At 38.4% G+C, this 17,109-nt stretch overlaps 1 protein-coding gene across 1 annotated transcript in view; it reads left to right on the top strand.

Annotated features, from left to right (window-relative positions):
* LOC124615848 (chitin synthase chs-2-like) overlaps positions 1–14,960 on the top strand; it is a 231,621-nt gene extending 216,661 nt beyond the window's left edge. Inside the window, exons 21-22 of the mRNA XM_047144001.1 lie at positions 12,627–12,849; positions 12,972–14,960. Coding sequence (XP_046999957.1) covers positions 12,627–12,849; positions 12,972–13,267 — 519 coding nt within the window. The 3' untranslated portion in view covers positions 13,268–14,960. The remainder of the gene's footprint in view (positions 1–12,626; positions 12,850–12,971) is intronic.
* Positions 14,961–17,109: the final 2,149 nt, after the last annotated feature.

Raw genomic sequence — 17,109 nt, 5'->3', positions numbered from 1 at the left:
TTTATGTGTTGCGTAGAGCGTTTGATTATTGGTATTCTTTCTGGACTTTAAACAAATGACTGATATATAGATGTTCTTGACAGTTTAATGGATATACAATTTAATTAGGCATTGTGTGTTTTATTAAGTAAATAGTGTATTCACACAACATTTGGTCATTGCGAGTTCCCGAATCTTGCATCAGAATGCAAATGCAAATGTTTTATTCCACTGTTGAGCATGTTTACATGCAATTGGTGTGATCAGTGTTAACATAATAACAATAGCAATAATAATAATGTGAACTTCAACATGACAAATGTTATTAACTACAATATAATAATCCAAGATGGATACAACACATATTTGTGCAAATGTCAATAACAACAAGAAGTTTCCTAATAAATCAATTACAAGATAAATGAACTACATAGTTCAGTGAATGACAAATAAATAATCAAACAGATAATCAACAATAAATACATGAAACAAAAATAAAATAGTTGCACAGTGTGGCATATGTGTAGTTTGCAGTTACTTTATAGTTCATTCTCATAAGGAAAGTGGGTCATTTGTCACATATTCAAGGAACTATTGAGCAGAGTAAATTGCTTTACTTTTGATCCATCTCAAAAGCCTAGTTTTAAATTTATTCACTGGCACTGTGTAGGCATTTTCACATAATTTGTTGAAGTATACAGAACCAAGATATTTGTAGCTGTTATGTGTCTTTGCAAGCCTACCATATGGCATATTAATTGCATGTCCACTTCTTACATTATGGTCATGCACTGTTCTCCTTAAGTCAAATTTACTCAGATTCTCTTTAACGAAGACTAGGCAATTGTAAATATACAGGCCAGGAACTGTCATTATATTTAGTTTCTTAAAATAATCTCAACATGATTCATATGGGCTAAGTTCTGCTGTGCACCTTATGGCTTTCTTTTGCCATTTAAACACTAATTTTGAGCCTACGGAATTCCATAACTCAGGTGCAAATGGAAGAAGCAAAATATGCATATAACAGAAGCTCTTTACTGACACTGCTCCTCAGCTTGTACAGCAGATATATGGCTCGTGCCAATTTGCCACATATCTTCCCTGTATGGGTATCCCAGCTGAGCTGTTGATCTATATGAAATCCTAATAATTTTACTGTTTTGTTATCATGACTGGGAGCATTCAGATTGAATACAGTAGCTTCAGTTTTACTATCATTCTTCTGCAGTACATTTGCCTCAAACCAAGTAGTGCACCTCTCCAGTGCCACTGCCGCATGGCAGTGTTGCACACTTTCAATATTGGTATCACATGTGATGAGTGTTGTGTCATCAGCATATAGCACTCCATTACATGATACAACTGCAGGTAAATCATTTATATAAATAATGAAAAGGAAAGGTCCAAGCACAGATCCATGGAGACATTTTGACATTTGATTATTTACCTTAAATAACTGTTTTCTGTTGTCCATGTATGACTGCATTAGGCATAGAACATTCTCTCTCACTCCGTAGTGGTAGTTTCTTTATCAGAATATTGTGGGAGACCATATCAAAAGCTTTCCTGAGGTCCAACAGTGTTGTTCAGATAATATCTTTATTTTCAAAACAATTGTATATTTTTGCTACCATACTCTCAACTGCTTTGACTGTAGAAAGGCTGGATCTGAAACCATCCTGTGAGGAGGTGAGAATATCATTATGTTCAAAACATTGACTCATCTGTTTATGCATGCAGGATTCTATTATTTTTAATATTATGGGATAAGTGATATTGGTCAATAGTTATCTGGTGTTGCTATATCTCCTTTCTTATGTACTGGTCTAACTGCAGATATTTTTAAACATTCTGGACAATTACCTTCATTTAAAATTTTATTGAATAATTTAGTCAGTGGTGTTACAATTTGATTTCTGATATATTTAATAACATAATTTGAGAGACCATAGTAATCCTCTGCTCTAGAATTACTGAGCTTAGCTACTGATTCATTGAGCATTTTCTCAGTTACACAAGTCCAATGAAAGCTGTCTGTCTGTTTACTGTTCATTTCTGGCAGCAGTGCATCTGCCTTACTCACATTCTCCATTATGTTGTTATCTGATTGAGGACTGACGAAATGTGCATTTAGAATATCAGGTGGAATTGGTGTCTGGTATACTTTATCATCACAGTTAGTTTGTTTTAACAATTTCCTATGCAGCTTTGCGTTTATTTACTGAGTTCAGTATATATGTATCATTTGCATTGCACTTAGCTGCCTTGATTTCACCTGAAATCTTTTTCACTTTCATGTACATTTATTTGTCAGCTTTATTGTGCTTGGACCTATCATTATAGAGTAGCATTATGATTCTTCTTCTACTTAGATGTGTACCAGCTTTTTAGATTTTGTGGTTTGTTGTAGCGATTTTGCTTTTATATTTTCTTGCTGTGTTTAGGACAACATGCTTCAAAATTTTCAGTTAACAGTTCTAGAAATTTGTTGGTAGATTCACTTGGACCTGCAGTGGGTATTATTTTATCCTATTTTATTAAAGTCAATTTACTTATCAACTTGTTTAGCTTTGATTCATTAATTGGTCTTATAATTTTTCTACTGTCTGTGGAAGTTTCAGTTGCTTTACTGTTAAGAATTTGTCTGGCCATAGTCCCTCATAATCTGAAATGCCTAGCTTGATTGTGTTGAATTCTGTTTTGTTTAGATGAAAATTACAAATTATGTTATCTATACATACTTCCTGTCTTGTGGGTTTGTCATTCATGCAACTGAAGTTAAGGGATCTTAATGTATTTAGCAAGTGATCAACCTTTCTATTCTTAAATCTAATGTCTGTATTGATATCACCAAATATTAGTATTCTGTAATTTTTGTATTTGAGTAGCAAGAGAATCAGTTTCTTCAGAAGCTCCACAAACAGGTCTTCATTGTTTTTTGGGGGGCGGTATACTGAAGTTATTATAATTTCCTGGTTTGGCAACATTATGGCTGCAGCTTCAAACTTTGATTTTATGCACAGTCCACTTACATCTATAACTTCATAGATTAGGGTCACACTATTTTTAACATTACAGATACACTACCACGTTTAATACTTGTTTTACAATAGCTGGTTGCCAATTCATACCTATTTGGTATACTTAATTTTAGTTCATCATTGCTAAGCCAGTGTTCATTTATTGAAATCACAGTGCAGTTGAAGTTTTCCAGCCAGTACTGAAGTTCATTAAGTTTGTTCTTAAGAAACTGCACATTAATATGTAAGAATGTTACACTTGTACTTATCTTACTGTGGTTTTCCTGTAGCCCTGCAGCAAAAACTCATTGAGATGGGATGGAACTGCTGCTTTCCTCTTACTCAGTGTACAACGGTTTGATGGAGGAACAACTGAATCTCACACTGGAATGATGAAACAGTTTTTATTTAAGTTTTTATGTGAACTGCAGAACTACTCATGACACTCATATTGCTTAATCAATGCCTCCCAAGGCAAACAAACAGAATTCTGCAAGTGCTGACTTATCAATGGTAAACGTTATCCTTAGTTCAGTTGCAGTTGCAGTTATGGTTGGAAAATCCAGTACAGTGGTTTGCCCAGCTTGGGTGACAATTTGTCTTGGCCCATATTATTGCACATGAAACTAAATGAAATTATGTGGTGGTGGAAGCAAATGGCTATGGAAATACAAAACATTCTTGTTTACCACCCCCCCCCCCCCCCCCTTTCTGCTCCTCACAAGTATTGATAAATACACCTCTATCAAAGAAATGATTGCAACATGTTTGTAACAGTCATAAGCAGAGTGACACAAATATTTTTCTGTGCTGAAGAACTTGATGACTGCACACCATACCAAATAATTTGATGTCTTCGCACACTGACAGGCAATGCAGTGAATGATAATGTACTATGGAATATATGGATGTCATGCTTGGCTGTGCATGTACAGAAAATATTTACAGTTTGCACTAGTGATTGATGCTTTTGCTCAAATTGATGGTCAAATGATCACATCTTTCTCATCTTTGAAGCCACTGTAGAACAGCACTAGCAACACTTAGTGGAAATTTTCTCACGCTTAGAACAGCATGGTGTGGTGTTAAATACTGCCAAGTGTATTTGGTATATCACAGATTACCCTCTTCTATCATCAAATTTTGTCATATGGGTCATTGCCACTACCTGAGAAAGGCGTTACAGTTATCTCTGCCAGGTCAGTGACCCCTCTGTAGGTGCCGCAAATCCAAACTGCTTAGTTATCTCATAAATTCGCAGCCCTACAAATCCAGTGCTCCATCTGTGTGTCACAACTGCAATACTCTTCCAACAGAAATAAGATTTCAACACAGAAACAGCTTAGTATATAGACAAACTCTGCAACTGCCTGCCAAATTCTTCATTCACACAACGAAAAATAGCACTGAAGCATCAGATTTAGCACAACATCTGTACTTGCAGATTCATAATCTCTGCCCTGCTATTCTAAAGGATGACCATTCTTTTTCTACAATTTGCATTCCTGCAAACAGGCTGTCGTCTGACAAAATTCCATTCAGAACTCTCTCCAACTACTATACAGTGGACCATACACAGTAGCTGCCCACCATGATTGAAAATTTGTTGTTGAGATCAATGGCTCTTCTGTCATGATATCCATAAACAGATTTAAGCCAGACTTCATCTGTGCTGAGATTTTAGCTGGTTCAGAGACAGCAGCTAAGGCTGCAATACTACCTACGTGCAATTCCATGCACTAAGTCATTACAGACTGAGCCTCTGGTTAAATCTTCAGGCACCACTTGTTCTAGGCCATTGCATACGCTTCAGTGTCAAATAATGTTCAGACTTGGGGGGTGGGAGGGGGGGGTAAAGTGATTTGGGCAATAAATATGTCTGCTACGTTTTATGTGCCTTGTAGATTTGTTGATTATTGATTTTGTCTCTGGCCTTCAAACTAATGATGTTTTTGGCAGTTTGACAGTTACATGCTGTAATTTGCCTTTATATGTTCTGCTGAATAAATAGTAGTTTCACATAACAAATTATTTACTAGCATCTCTTTATTTAAGTACACAGAAGCACACACTTGGTGCTAAGAGGATAGAGACAGCTTATCTTCCAACATGTTCCACTACTAGAATTCCTTAATTAAACATAACCTCTGGTAGCATAAGCAAATTCCTCAATTTCTGAATGCTGATTGAAGTCTACCATCCGTAGGCTAATTCCTTATTTTAAGAGGCCACCATAGTAGTAGTGAAGACAGTTAATTCTGCTGTTTATGGAGGGTGGCCTTCCCCATGAACCATGGACCTTGTCGTTGGTAGGGAGGCCTGCGTGCCTCAGTGATACAGATGGCCGTACCATAGGTGCAACCACAACGGAGGGGTATCTGTTGAGAGGCCAGACAAATGTGTGGTTCCTGAAGAGGGGCAGGAGCCTTTTCAGTAGTTGCAGGGGCAACAGTCTGGATGATTCACTGACCTGGCCTTGCAACATTAAACAAAACAGCCTTGCTGTGCTGGTACTGAGAACGGCTGAAAGCAAGGGGAAACAACAGCCGTAATTTTTCCTGAGGGCATGCAGCTTTACTGTATGGATAAATGATGATGGCGTCCTCTTGGGTAAAATATTCCCGAGGTAAAATAGTCCCCCATTTGGATCTCCGGGCGGGGACTACTCAGGAGGACGTCGTTATCAGTAGAAAGAAAACGCATTCTACGGATCGGAGCGTGAAGTGTCAGATCCCTTAATCGGACAGGTAGATTAGAAAATTTAAAAAGGGAAATGGATAGGTTAAAGTTAGATATAGTAGGAATTAGTGAAGTTCGGTGGCAGGAGGAACAAGACTTTGGGTCAGGTGAATACAAGTTTATAAACACAAAATCAAATAGGGGTAATGCAGGAATAGGTTTAATAATGAATAAAAAAAATAGGAGTGCGGGTAAGCTACTACAAACAGCATAGTGAACGCATTATTGTGGCAAAGATAGATGATGATGATGATGATGTTCGGTTTGTAGGGCGCTCAACGGCGCGGTTATCAGCGCCCGTACAATTTCCCAACCTTTGCTCAGCCCAATTTCGCCACTTTCCTGGATGATGATGAAATGATGAGGACAACACAAACACCCAGTCATCTCGAGGCAGGTGAAAATTCCTGACCCCGCCGGGAATCGAACCCGGGACCCCGTGCTCGGGAAGGGAGAAGCCAAGATAGACACGAAGCCCACGCCTACTACAGTAGTACAAGTTTATATGCCAACTAGCTCTGCAGATGATGAAGAAATTGAAGAAATGTATGATGAGGTAAAAGAAATTATTCAGGTAGTGAAGGGAGACGAAAATTTAATAGTCATGGGTGACTGGAATTTGAGAGTAGGAAAAGGGAGAAAAGGAAACATAGTAGGTGAATATGGATTGGGGCTAAGAAATGAAAGAGGAAGCCACCTGGTAGAGTTTTGCACAGAGCATAACTTAATCATAGCTAACACTTGGTTCAAGAATCATGAAAGAAGGTTGTATACATTGAAGAATCCTGGAGATACTAGAAGGTATCAGATAGATTATATAATGGTAAGACATAGATTTAGGAACCAGATTTTAAATTGTAAGACGTTTCCAGGAGCAGATGTGGACTCTGACCACAATCTATTGGTTATGAACTGTAGATTAAAACTGAAGAAAATGCAAAAAGGTGGGAATTTAAGGAGATGGGACCTGGATAAACTGAAAGAACCAAAGGTTGTAGAGAGTTTCAGGGAGAGCATAAGGGAACAATTGACAGGAATGGGGGAAGGAAGTATAGTAGAAGAAGAATGGGTAGCACTGAGGGATGAAATAGTGAAGGCAGCAGAGGATCAAGTAGGTAAAAAGACGAGGGCTAGTAGAACTCCTTGGGTAACAGAAGAAATATTGAACTTAATTGACGAAAGGAGAAAATATCAAAATGGAGTAAATGAAGCAGGTAAAAAGGAATATAGACGTCTCAAAATGAGATCGACAGGAAGTGCAAAATGGCTAAGCAGGGAGGGCTAATGTAAGGATGTAGAGGCTTATCTCAAAAGGGGTATGATAGATACTGCTTACAGGAAAATTAAAGAGACCTTTGGAGATAAGAGAACCACTTGTATGAATATCAAGAGCTCAGATGGAAACCCAGTTCTAAGCAAAGAAGGGAAAGCAGAAAGGTGGAAGGAGTATATAGAGGGTCTATACAAGGGCGATGTACTTGACGACAATATTATGGAAATGGAAGAGGATGTAGATGAAGATGAAATGGGAGATATGATACTGCGTGAAGAGTTTGACAGAGCACTGAAAGACCTGAGTCGAAACAAGGCCCCGGGAGTAGACAACATTCCATTAGAACTACTGATGGCCTTGGGAGAGCCAGTCCTGTCAAAACTCTACCATCTGGAGAGCAAGATGTATGAGACAGGCAAAATACCCTCAGACTTCAAGAAGAATATAATAATTCCAGTCCCAAAGAAAGCAGGTGTTGACAAATGTGAAAATTACCGAACTATCAGTTTAATAAGTCACAGCTGCAAAATACTAATGCAAATTCTTTACAGACGAATGGAAAAACTGGTAGAAGCCGACCTCGGGGAAGATCAGTTTGGATTCCGTACAAATATTGGAACACGTGAGGCAATACTGACCTTACGACTTATCTTAGAAGAAAGATTAAGGAAAGGCAAACCTACGTTTTTAGCATTTGTAGACTTAGAGAAAGCTTTTGACAATGTTTACTGGAATACTCTCTTTCAAATTCTAAAGGTGGCAGGGGTAAAATACAGGGAGCGAAAGGCTATTTACAAATTTGTACAGAAACCAGATGGCAGTTATAAGAGTCGAGGGACATGAAAGGGAAGCCGTGGTTGGGAAAGGAGTGAGACAGGGTTGTAGCCTCTCCCTGATGTTATTCAATCTGTATATTGAGCAAGCAGTAAAGGAAACAAAAGAAAAATTCGGAGTAGGTATTAAAATCCATGGAGAAGAAATAAAATCTTTGAGGTTCACCGATGACATTGTAATTCTATCAGAGACAGCAAAGGACTTGGAAGAGCAGTTGAATGGAATGGAGAGTGTCTTGAAAGGAGGATATAAGATGAACATCAACAAAAGCAAAACCAGGATAATGGAATGTAGTTGAATTAAGTCGGGTGATGCTGAGGGAATTAGATTAGGAAATGAGACACTTAAAGTAGTAAAAGAATTTTGCTATTTGGGGAGCAAAATAACTGATGATGGTCGATGTAGAGAAGATATAAAATGTAGACTGGCAATGGCAAGGAAAGCGTTTCTGAAGACAAGAAATTTGTTAACATCTAGTACAGATTTAAGTGTCAGGGAGTCTTTTCTGAAAGTATTTGTATGGAGTGTACCATGTATGGACAAGAAGAGAATACGAGGGTTGTTTTTTAAGTAAGGGCTGTTCGTGCGTATAGTCCCGTAGTTCGCGCGGACGCCACAACAAGCCACCGCGCCACTTGCCGGCAGCCTTCCCGTTCACACTGATGCAAGTTGCAGCTCTGTAGCTGACGTGTATGCATCGCTGTGCTACTTTATAATGTTTACGATTATTGAATCGCCCGCTGCATGTGAGATATGGTCAGTGATAAGTTTTTTGACCGCGAGAGGCCTATCATTTGCAGAAATTCATCGTCAGTTAACAGAAGTTTATGGCTTGAATGCAATGAGTGAAGGTAAAGTGCGTCAATGGGTTAGAGAGTTTAAAAATGGCCGTCAAAACCTCCATGACGAAGAACGCTCAGGCCGGCCCTCTGTGATCACTGATGATTTGGTGGCTGCAGTCGAAACAAAGATTCGTGAGGACAGAAGATTCACAATTTCCACTCTTTCTTTGGGATTTCCACAAGTTTCAAGATTGGTTTTGTACAAAATTGTGTCTGAAAACCTAAACTTTAAGAAACTGTGTTCTCGGTGGGTACCCAGACTCCTCACAGAGGATCACAAAGGGAAGAGATTTGCCACTTCATTGGACTTTTTGATTCGTTACGAGGAAGAAGGGGATGACATGTTGAGTCAAATTGTCACTGGAGATGAAACATGGGTATCCCATATCACTCCCGAAAGCAAGCAACAATCGATGGAATGGCGACACACAACCTCACCCATCAAGGTCAAAGCCAAACAGACACTGTCAAAGCGCAATATTATGGCAACTGTGTTCTGGGACCAGCACGGTGTTTTGCCAGTGGACTTTATGCCACGAGGAACAACAATCAATTCAGATGCCTAGTGTGCAACTCTAAAGAAGCTCCGCAGAGCAATTCAAAACAAAAGGCGCGGCATGCTGACAAAAGGAGTTTTGCTCCTGCACGATAACGCTAGGCCTCACACCTCTCAAAAGACTTGGGATTTGATTGATTCTTTTGGCTGGGAAGTTTTCGACCATGCACCATACAGACCCGACCTTGCTCCTAGCGATTTTCACCTTTTCCGGTACCTGAAACACCATCTTGGCGGGCAGTGCTTCAATGACGACGATGAAGTGAAAGCGGCCGTGAACTCTTGGCTGTTGGAGCAAGCGGCCGAATTCTTTGAAGCGGGAATTAAAAACTTAGTTGTACGGTATGACAAGTACTTAAATAAACAAGGCAACTATGTAGAAAAATAGGTAAAAGTGTGTAGAATCAGAAAATGAAAGTTTTTTTGCAACAGTATTTGTATCTTTTTAAAAAAATAAAAACGGCCCTTACTTAAAAAACAACCCTCGTAGAAGCTTACGAAATGTGGTGCTACAGAAGAATGCTGAAGATTAGATGGGTAGATCACATAACTAATGATGAAGTATTGAATGGAATTGGGGAGAAGAGGAGTTTGTGGCACAACTTGACAAAACAAAGGGACCAGTTAGTAGGACATGTTCTGAGGCATCAAGGGATCGCAAATTTAGCAGTGGAGGATAGCGTGGAGGGTAAAAATCATAGAGGGAGACCAAGAGATGAATACACTAAGCAGATTCAGAAGGATGTGGGTTGCAGTAAGTACTGGGAGATGAAGAAGGTTGCGCAGGATAGGGTAGCATGGAGAGCTGCATCAAACCAGTCTCAGGACTGAAGACCACAACAACAACAACATGGTGCAGAATGTTTTGAGAGTGATAGGAGTTGTGTAGAGTCCATCTTGAAGAAAGCATATGTTATTTAATTAACCCTCAAAAGGGCGTACCTATGTATAAAGTGCACCGATCACAAAAAAAAACATTGTCTTGTATCATTCCGTTGTAGTTTTTCAGAGCCCATACCTACTCCATCATTACTGTTTCAGCTTATTATAAGTTGTGTTGTCATACCTCCAAGTGAGCAGCAGAACTATACAATAAACAGTGAGCTAGGTGAGAAAAAATTTATGACCAGTGCACGAAAGTGACCCAGATTCTGAACTACAGCACAATTCCAGATGAAGCACCTATCTACGAGTTAAGTAGTCACCAAATAAGTACTTGGAAGGGATCTGATGCAACTGTGCTGTTTGATGCTTTGGGTGGATCATTAGTGTGGAGTAACACTTGTACATGACAACAGAGTGATCTGATGAAAGTTTATTTTATTATTGATTAATGAAACAGTGATCTATCTCATATAACATAAGTTTATTTTATCACTGTTCAATTAAACTAAGATTAAACTGTGATTTTGCTCCTACATGTTTATCTTGGTAAGATATAGATGACTATTGTTTACATCTGTACAGAGTCCACCAAGCACCCACTCATGTTACGAAAAATGGTGCACCCACTCGAGGGTTAGTGTAGAGATACAAGGGGAAACAAATATCTTTTCAAACTCGGCTACAAAATAAATGTGTTACTTCCTTCTCAAAGTGTAGAATCACCAGATAAAACAAACTAAAATTAGGAACAGAGAATCAGAACAGAGTTCTTGTACCATGATCCTGTGAAATTTTAAAAAACATCTTGAAGGTCAAAGAATAAAAAATATGAAATGAGTGATCACAGTCTTTAGAGGACAGTAAGTAATTTTACAAGAGTGAGAACCAGAACTAATAATACAAAAAGGGGTATTTGGGGAAAATAATTCTGGCAATGATGCCCTTGGATAAAATATTTTTTATTTTCTTTCACCACTAGATTTAAATAACATATTAAACATATGATTTTCCACCCTCCATGTTGTTGTGGTCTTCAGTCCTGAGACTGGTTCGATGCAGCTCTCCATGCTACCCTATCCTGTGCAAGCCTCTTCATCTCCCAGCACTTACTGCAACCCACATCCTTCTGAATCTGCTTAGTGTATTCATTTCTTGGTCTCCCTCTACGATTTTTACCCTCCACGCTGCCCTCCAATACTAAACTAGTGATTCCTTGATGCCTCAGAACATGTCCTACCAACCGATCCCTTCTTTTTGTCAAGTTGTGCCGCATACTCCTCTTCTCCCCAATTCTATTCAATACTTCATCATTAGTTATGTGATCTACCCATCTAATCTTCAGCATTCTTCTGTAGCACCACATTTCGAAAGCTTCTATTCTCTTCTTGTCCAAACTATTTATCGTCCATGTTTCACTTCCATACATGGCTACACTCCATACAAATACTTTCAGAAAAGACTTCCTGACACTTAAATCTATACTAGATGTTAACAAATTTCTTGTCTTCAGAAACGCTTTCCTTGCCATTGCCAGTCTACATTTTATATCTTCTCTACTTCGACCATCATCAGTTATTTTGCTCCCCAAATAGCAAAATTCTTTTACTACTTTAAGTGTCTCATTTCCTAATCTACATCAGTCAACACCTGCTTTCTTTGGGATTCGAATTATTATATTCTTCTTGAAGTCTGAGGGTATTTTGCCTGTCTCATACATCTTGCTCTCCAGATGGTAGAGTTTTATCAGGACTGGCTCTCCCAAGGCCGTCAGTAGTTCTGATGGAATGTTGTCTACTCCCGGGGCCTTGTTTCGACTCAAGTCTTTCAGTGCTCTGTCAAACTCTTCACGCAGTATCGTATTTCCCATTTCATCTTCATCTACATCCTCTTCCATTTCCATAATATTGTCGTCAAGGACATCACCCTTGTATAGACCCTCTATATACTCCTTCCATCTTTCTGCAGCCGGCCGGTGTGGCCGTGCGGTTCTCGGCGCGTCAGTCTGGAACCGCATGACTGCTACGGTCGCAGGTTCGAATCCTGCCTCGGGCATGGATGTGTGTGATGTCCTTTGGTTAGTTAGGTTTAAGTAGTTCTAAGTTCTAGGGGACTGATGACCAGTGATGTTGAGTCCCATAGTGCTCAGAGCCATTTGACCCATTTTTTGACCTTTCTGCTTTCCTTTCTTTGCTTAGTTCTGGGTTTCCATCTGCACCATGGTTTAAATTATTTCATTCATGTGTCATCCAAGCTATATTAGCTACTACTGTTTCAGTTAGTTGGTGTTATTTCTTATATCATTTTTCCTACCTCAATGTACCTGTTCTTCTCTATAATTGCTCTATGCAATTTGGCAGAGACTTCTGTAGCAAACCAGCTTGACTTATAGTTGTTACTGTCTAGCACACAACAGAAGCCATGCCAAAATTAAGTCATAATTACTTCTCATCATAGATTTTGCTGTAATAAGAACATGTTTGTGAATTTGTTTACAGGATAATGATCAAGAAGATGAAGAAGCCCTTAGGAAAGAGATCATAGCTGTAGTTTCACATATGCAACAGATGCCACCGGAAGCTGATGAAGAACAAGATAAAAGGAAACCATCACAGAGAAAATTGACGTGTTTGATGCCTTCTCCACAAGCACCTAAGAGTGTAAATTTAGCTGATAATTTCAAAGTCAGCATACAACAATTTATGAATGATGGAGAGCGTGGTAAATAACTTACTGTCACACTTTGCAAATTTACACTGCAATGAGCTTACACAGTTAAATATTTTTAGCTAATTGATCATTACAGTTGAATTAAATTTGTATTATTTCTGTTCCTTTGACAGGTATTGACCATTTCAGTCACCGTTATAGTCTCAGGAAGAGAACAGCATCACACTTAATGAACATGCACAGAAGGACAACTATAGAAAGGCGAAATTCTAAGGCACTGGCTGGAAATAACAAGATGTCGACAACCTATCCTCATTTGACATCACCAGCACACACAGAAATTGCTAATGAAGGTCATGTGAATGCAGGATTTGATGGTTTTTCAGAGGATGTAGGAATAAATAGAAGACCTTCTCAGAAGAGAAAGAGTATAGTTACTTTTGCAGATACCGATGTTAAATACAGTTGACAGATCTGAGAATTATTTATTCATTAAAAGCCATTGCTTTAATCATTAATTATTTGTAAAGAACAGTGTAAAAAGCTATAACAACATTGAATACTACTCTGTAAATAAAATTTCATTGCTGGTCCTAGGTAGTAACACCAGTACATTTCAGGTATCATAACAACACTACAACAAATGTACCAAACCTAACTGCCTTCCAGATGATATTTCTGTGATTTAGAATTAAAAAGTATGCATTATTTTTTTACTGTAAAATCTTTGTTCATTATTTATGTGAACAGGGTTAAAATAAGAAAAACTTATGCTTCTACAAAAAAATGGATTGGAGTAAAATAAGAAATTATTATTCACTTATATGTGGGTTGATGCTGAATTTCACACTTCCACAATCATGAAAGGCTGCTTGGATTTTCTTACACTTTCTTGGATGGAGAGATATTTGAAGTCCGTGACTAAAATTGTCTTTAGTTTTGGTCAGTAATTTATTGATCACTTTGGCTACTTTAAGTATATTTGTTCAATTTTTGAAACACCAATCTTAATTTGAAACAACATATCCAAATATAACTATCTTGTATCATGTGAAATGTCAAATTTCAAAGGAAGAGTCCTGTATTTATAACAACAGTTCACTGTCATCATCATCATCATCATTTTCCTTTCAAGGATTAGTCCATTACCTGTTCCAGACCCAGAAACAAATAAAACCATTCCCATCTTCTTTGAGGTCTTCCAATGTCTCTTTTCCCAATTTTCTTGGCATTTTCTTGAGGTGTTGCTTCCAAACTTCACAATATTTTTGAATTTTTTCATTCGTGTTGAAAATATTTAATTGTGTTCTAAAATCATTGTTTCTAATCATGTCTCTTCTTGTGCAGCCCTTTGTTTTCCTTAGGAACCTCATCTCTGTTGTTTCTTTGACCCAGCTTTTGTTTCTGTAGGATAACACAGGAACTGCCATCACTTTACAGATTTTCATGATGATCTCTTTTTGCTCTTTATGGTCCAATGTTCTCCTGTGGTACCACAGACAGGCACTCATAACAAGAGTTATGACAGTAAACTGATGTGAAAGGTAGTTCTTTCCATTATTCTGAAAATAGATGTTGTGACTAGTCTCTTACTGCTATCTTTTCTCAGTTATCAAGAAGTAGAGAAAATAGAAATCATTCTACATTTTGTGACGATGTTCAATTTCTGATATGTGCATTGCAACTGTATGCCATTTACAATAACATCTGTAGCAAGGATTTAAAACATCCCTGCTGCAGATAATGCAATTTGGAAGAGAGCCTCTTAATTATGATTTTGTGTACTACAAAGACAAAAATAAAATCTGGAGACAGATGTGGATATTAATCCAGAAACCTATTTACTGTTCAGAAACACTAGTTGATGAGGCTTATTTTAAGTCTTATTTACAAAATAAGTGATGTTAAATCTATCTCTCTGCCTCATATTATATTTCAATTGTGTGATTTATGATTAAGTGGTTCTCATGACTGATATCAAAAATGATTTCACAAACAAATAAACACTGGAACTTTCCAAGCTGAAATAACAGTTACAAAAATGGTAAAGGAAAGTTCTTGAAGGAATACAAATAAGGAAAGGAGTAGAGGTAACAATTTACCTTACATTTGAGTGGTCAATAAACACATAAACAAAACTGTAAGTGTTGCTAAGTTTTCTAAGTTTTCAGACAGGTAATGGGGGGAGGGGGGCGGGGGGGAGGGAAACGTGTGTGTGTGTGTGTGTGTGTGTGTGTGTGTGTGTGTGTGTGTGTCTATTCATTGTTAGCTCTGGTGTATGACATTCAGTGGCAAAGGCTGATGAGGCTATTTGTAATGACTGCTACAAAAGCACTCAAACATCTTTCAGTATGTTTCATTAATACCTTGCCTGGATGTACTTATTACTGATATAAATCCAAAGAAATCTCTTAAAAAGCTCTTAATATTGAACCACCACACTTTGGAATAATGACATGGCAATATGGCCTGCATTCAGAGGTAAGCAAATCCTCAAACAGATGACAACTGAGGACATAAAATTGCAAAACTGCACACAAATATTTTTATTCGATTTTTGGTTCTTGCTGCCTTTTTCTTGTCATATGATGCAAGGTACCGATATGCCAACTCTACGCACAAACCATCCAGTAAGGCTTTTCATAAAATTGATCAGGACACTCTTCTTGTTTGTGTAGTTGGTGGACCATATGCTTCTAGGCAAAAATAATTATTAATACTAGTATTGTAAATAGCACTGTTTCCGATCTACCCCAAGACTTAGCAGTTGTTTTCAGTTTCCTTTTCCTGGGAAAAAGCAACATATCAGATTCATAATATTCTGTGTTTGGTGAAAATAAGGCATATTTCATGCACAAATGTTGCACATAACATTGTAGATTGATTATTTTGACATCTGTCTCATTAACCTCACCTGTATCTTGAATGTTACACTTTTTATTTTAGACACGCCGAGAGACTTGCTTAGCTAAACAGTTTCATTTTTTTGTTTTATCATATTTAAGATAAACATTTGATGTGCAACCAGTCAAAACTACGAAATGTGCACATTGCCAATGGATGTGGAATACATGAATGTATTAAATGAATGGATGTAGTAGGGACAGAGTACAATTGCTAGGTGCAAGTGGGGATGTTAGACTGCACAGGACAGGGGGAGGGGTGAGTGGGGCAGGGGCTGCTAAAAGGAGAGAAGTAGAGGAGTAGAGAGAATGACTGGGGCTGCATTCGTGGAATAGAAGGCTGTGTAGTGCTGGAGTGGTAGCAGGAAAGGGGATAAGTGAGTGAAGGACAGGAACTGACAAAAGTTCTCGTAACCCCCCTGGCCTCCATTTTCGTTAATCCTTGCCCTCCCCTGCTCTCACTCCAGCACTGCACAGCCTTCTATTCCACAAATGCACCCACAGTCTTTTCCTCTACTTATCCCATTTTCTGCCCCCCCCCCCCCCTCCCCCACCCTGCCCCCTCCCCATCTAACATCCTGACTGCACCTAGCTCCTTTACCCTGTCCCCACCATGTTCCTTCATGCTCCTGAAAACAACACTTTACTGACTCCCAATCCTACCCTATTTCCCTCCCCCTCCCTCCCGCCCCCAGCCAAATCCTCACCCTCCACCACTCAGACTGCTTCTCCTATCATGTTCAGTTGCTTGCAGTCGGGCCTCAACAGCCAGAGACAATGGTCATGTGTGTGTGTGTGAATTGTGCTTGCATGAATGTGTATGTGTTGTCTACTTCAGAATGTGTATGTGTTGCCTACTTTAGAAGACTTTTTGATCAAAAGCTCTCGTGTTTAGTTGTCTTTTCACTGTCCCTGTCTGTGACTCATGACCTCCTCTATATGATGAGTAGCAGTCTATCCTTTTTAAAAATGCAGAAACATAATAGATGAAATGATTCCATCTTGCTATGTCACAACATGCCCCACTATCATAGATCGTTCTTCATATAATCTCATAGGTAGCAGTTGGAGCAGGCCTAGTCCATGACTGGAGTTTTTGTTTGTGTTTAGTGACAAAAGGAGCTGTGATGCACTATTGAAATTCAGTTACACATATTTTCAAAAGTAATGTTCATTCAACTGCCACTAGAGGACAAAAGACCATGTTCTACACATACAACAGTAACCCAAGTGAGTCAGCTGATTTAATATTATTAAAATATTAATCATAATATTAAATTATTTATAACTTCAAAAATATTACAGACTTGCAAAATCTAACACCAGTTTTGGAATCACCACAAAATTTCTTTAAGATGAGACATTTTACACATCAGTTTGCAGTCATTTTAAATTTTGTAAAAATTGC

The sequence above is a fragment of the Schistocerca americana genome, chromosome 5, assembly GCF_021461395.2.
Source record: "Schistocerca americana isolate TAMUIC-IGC-003095 chromosome 5, iqSchAmer2.1, whole genome shotgun sequence".
Taxonomy (NCBI): domain Eukaryota; kingdom Metazoa; phylum Arthropoda; class Insecta; order Orthoptera; family Acrididae; genus Schistocerca; species Schistocerca americana.
Note: the sequence above shows the minus strand (reverse complement) of the source record. Positions and strands in the feature narration are given on the sequence as shown.